Genomic DNA, 4,134 nt, shown 5'->3' with positions numbered 1-4,134 from the left:
ATATAAGTCTATGAGCATATCACTTAATTTTTTAGCTAGATGAATGAATATTTCGCAGAACTCTTAAGGTTGCTTTCATTTATTTATTCCTTTATTCCTTCAAATATGTTGCCTTAGCTGTCAACAAATAATTTAGTTCCGCAGAAAGTTTCACTTTATCTAACAAGTTTAAAATTTATATCAAAAAAATATTTGATTTCTTTTTCAATAATAATCGATATTTATTCTGTAATGAAAATTTATATTTTATATTTATCCTAGTACATTGCAGTATGCTTAGTTTTTTTTAAAAAAAAGTTATTGTCGATAAAATACTTCAAGATTCTAAGATTTTATTCAAAAATTTGTTTGTGAAAACAGGGACGGAAATTTAAGTGCTTTAATATTCAGATTCAGTAAAATTCAGATTATTTTTCGGATTTTAAAAACTTATTGAAAAAGGATGGGTAACATTTGCTCTTCATTAATCACACCATCGGATATGAAAATAAATATGTCCAAGCCACTTTTAACGTAAGTTTCTAATAGTTTATAACAAATAAGCATTACGTCGAAGTATTTAATTTTTTAGTCACAACAATGAATTGCCACAGGGACAGAATAATAATCTTATTCCCAAATCGACTTGTAGCTGCCATATTAAGAGTAAGAAAAGGCTTCAACCAGGAAAAAGAAAAAAACCTATCGGAAACTCACTTAAACGCAAAAATAAAGCTGTTCGGAAGAAAGTAAAAAAACTGGGTAAGTCTGCTAAAAACTTAATGAGTAATTCAATAACAGCAAATCAAGAGCAGGAACAACTTGATGAGGAAGACTTGTGTTGCTGCAGTACTCAGAGTCTTCCCATTACAGAAGTTGTTTCTAACGAAGAATATGAAGAATACTCTGATCAATTTATCAAGCAAGGAAAACGTAAGAGGCAATGTAAAATGTCCAAAAAGGCTAAAAAAAGAACAGTGAAGAAAAATAAAGTTTGTCAAAGACTGTGCTGTCGTTGTAAAGCTGCTAACTGCTCTATTACCGAAAAACTGTTTTCTAGTCAAAAATCAAAGAAGACGAAAAAAGCTAAGAAGTACAAGAAAGCTGGAAATAATACATGCCGTAATAGTACAGATAATTGCCTACCTGCAGAAGAACTAACTGTTGAACAGGACCATTTGAATGACCACCGAAGCAAGCAAGAGAAAGGAGAAGAGTGTTGTCAACTTGGTGGGATGTTGAGACAAACAACTAAACCCAAAAAAGTTGTGGTTGTCTAAAGGAACCAATAATTAACATTCCAAAAATAAGCAATTGCAAAATTTTGGTACTACTTTTAAAAATTCAATATAAATCTTAAAGTGCAGTTGTGCATCACTAAAATGCATTCATTGGAATAACAAAAAACAACATATTACCATAACATCTATTTTAGATACATACAAAATGAAGGTTCGGGATTTTCTATGTATAAAAACTTTGTTTTCGAATATTTTATCTACAAATTTGATTATTTGATTTAAGTTTAAACAGTTTAAATAGTGTTATAGATTAACAAGAGCTCCAAAATTCTGTATGATAAAATTTCATAAAGATTAGAAGCATCAAAACAAGTTTCATATAATTGTGAACAAATAACTATGTATGGATAGCAAACTTATTCTTCTTAACGGCACTTAATTCTAAAACGTCTAGGGGAATAAAAATTCTTAAGTTATTCTAAAGTGAATATAGAACATAAAACTAAAATAAATAAGTGGTAAAGACCACTGCAATATGGTACAATTCTCCAATTCCACAGAAGAATTATCATATCAACATCTCATAGAGAACTATTCGTTATTAGAAACTTAAATGAGTTGTTGTCCTGTCAGTTTGAATAATTCTTGTTGTTGTTGTCCTGTCCTGTTATTTTCTAGTGAATTCTAGTGAAATAGTTTTTCTAATATAATAAAATGTGAAATACATTAAGTTTTATACCAAAATTTTGTAAATATTGCTAGGATACCATATATTTTTTGAGTCACTCGATTTACTTCGTAAATCCTAAAATTCATTTAACTGTTCTTGGATGATAATGGCGAGCTTGTAATAAAAAACGTTTGCATCTATTATCATCTGTCTTTACATATAGATAATTTTTTCTTCATCTTATTTGGCATTACAGTTCAGTGTGAACCTTGACTTTCCTTATATTCGCATCACTCCTAATTTAGATAATCTATAATTTCATAATAGTCTACAATCATCTATAATCACTTCATTATGCTTCATAGGATTTGAACCAATCTTACCAAATCTTCAATGCAGTTTACTCGCTATTTGATATATGCAAATTTTTAGACTAGTTTCCGATAGTAAGCTACTCTCTGGTTCATTGCTCTGGTACACATTTCAAAGCAGTTGCATTATGAGTTTGAGGTAAACAAATACCCTAGTTTTTATATAATATGCGTATTGTCATCTATCTATCTACAAGAAAGATTGGAAATGATAAAATAATTAATGCCAAGAAGAAGCAAATATAATAATTAAAATAGTACTAGAAAATATGGCTGAATAAAATAATTTGATCTTATATCAAAAATTCCATCGGGAAGTACAATACTGCCGTTGTTTTTGAAGTATATATAAAGTTATTATATCAACGCATTGGGTAGAAGGACCAATGCTATTCTATTATTTATAAAACGAAATAATTCTTGAGAAACTATATCTATTTTTTTACTACAACTAAATAATGCCAGAATGTAGTGTAAATTATACAACCTGGTATTCTTAGCTTTATTGTCTGAAAAACTAACTTATATATATATACATATATATTTTTTTTTTAACTAAAAATATCCTCACAGTGTTGTCATGTATTAATTCTAAACATATTCCCTTCTTGTTTAGAGGGAGCGGTTATTCTAAAGAGGTAAGTGACTTACGAAGTCATCCATTATATATGTTTTATTGTAATTTTCTTTTTCGTAAATGATGTTCTATGACATACCACTATCTAAAAATTTTTATTTATATGTTATATATATTCAACAAAAAGACCTAAAGTGAATTGATTGCTTGATAATACAAATACAGAATAATCGTTTAATATGTGTAATACGTATATAATAGATGGACGATTTAAGTTTCTTGGGGATGCATTAATTACGTTCTGATTACTGCTTAAGATAGAATCTATTTTTCGAATATTTTAGGTTATTACTTAGTTACCCTATAATGTAAGCAAAATTTATTTAATCTAACATTAATAATGAATCTGATATGTTATTTCATTGTTTAATATGCCTTTACCAGAAGTGGATATTTTTGATCTAATGGCGTCTTAGATTGGTAAATCTGGAGTAATTTTTTCAATAATGCACTTTTAGTGCAATTTTATTTTTGATTTGTAAATCTGTGGCAAAATGTATAGCACTTGAGATTAATTTAACTGAACAGAAGATATTCCATCTATCAACTGAAAGCTAAAATATCAGCTGTTAAGGAAAGTCTAATAACGGACGACTTTCCAGGTTCAGATTAAAACCGTAGAGTTGCAAAGAATGTGACTAGAAGTCTTACCTACTTTTTAAGTAGAAATAACATTCTGTCTTCAGACAGAACCGTCTTATTAAGATAACGCAGGCCGTGATGACACACCTTACAAGACAAATGCTACTTCATACAGTAACTTTTTGTATATCAAATGATATTATAGGTATTACAGCATATTGTTTGAGCATCAATTAACACTCCAGATGATTTGAAAGAGTAGCAACATTACTCTGAAATTAACAGCTGTTTTATATGATATGACAAGTAAACTGTGATTTGACTCGTTATATGTATTATGAAAAATATAAATGTCGACTTATACGAATAAAAAAATGTTAGATTACTCTAAAAGTGTTCGATTCGATAACAAAATTTGACAGATCGAGAGTAAATCTTGATTGAATCTAGATTTACCAAGAGAAAACGCCAAAAGTTACTGATGTAAATCTCATGTTTCGCATTTTTTGAGTCTTTCAATAGTAACCATGTTCCAGATTAACTTGAGATTATCCATTTTCGATTCTTCCAAAGCTGAAACTAAAACTTAGGTAAATATTAAATTATGTTAATCTTAAATTTGGTCTAGTCTGATTCGGTGATAGTCAATAAGAT

At 28.8% G+C, this 4,134-nt stretch overlaps 1 protein-coding gene across 2 annotated transcripts; it reads left to right on the top strand.

Annotated features, from left to right (window-relative positions):
• Window positions 1-318: 318 nt before the first annotated feature.
• On the top strand, window positions 319-2,102 carry LOC119664218 (axoneme-associated protein mst101(2)-like). Of its 2 annotated transcripts, XM_038073753.1 has the most exons (3): window positions 319-513; window positions 572-741; window positions 790-2,102. In XM_038073753.1, the coding sequence occupies exons 1-3, from the start codon at window positions 443-445 to the stop codon at window positions 1,257-1,259; spliced, it is 711 nt and encodes a 236-aa protein (XP_037929681.1). In that variant the 5' UTR covers window positions 319-442; the 3' UTR covers window positions 1,260-2,102. The 2 variants fall into 2 exon arrangements, with proteins under 2 accessions (XP_037929681.1, XP_037929680.1); XM_038073752.1 differs by having other exon boundaries at window positions 572-2,100.
• Window positions 2,103-4,134: the final 2,032 nt, after the last annotated feature.

The sequence above is a fragment of the Teleopsis dalmanni genome, unplaced genomic scaffold (assembly GCF_002237135.1).
Source record: "Teleopsis dalmanni isolate 2A unplaced genomic scaffold, ASM223713v2 unscaffolded_contig_1628, whole genome shotgun sequence".
Classification (NCBI taxonomy): Eukaryota; Metazoa; Arthropoda; class Insecta; order Diptera; family Diopsidae; genus Teleopsis; species Teleopsis dalmanni.
Note: the sequence above shows the minus strand (reverse complement) of the source record. Positions and strands in the feature narration are given on the sequence as shown.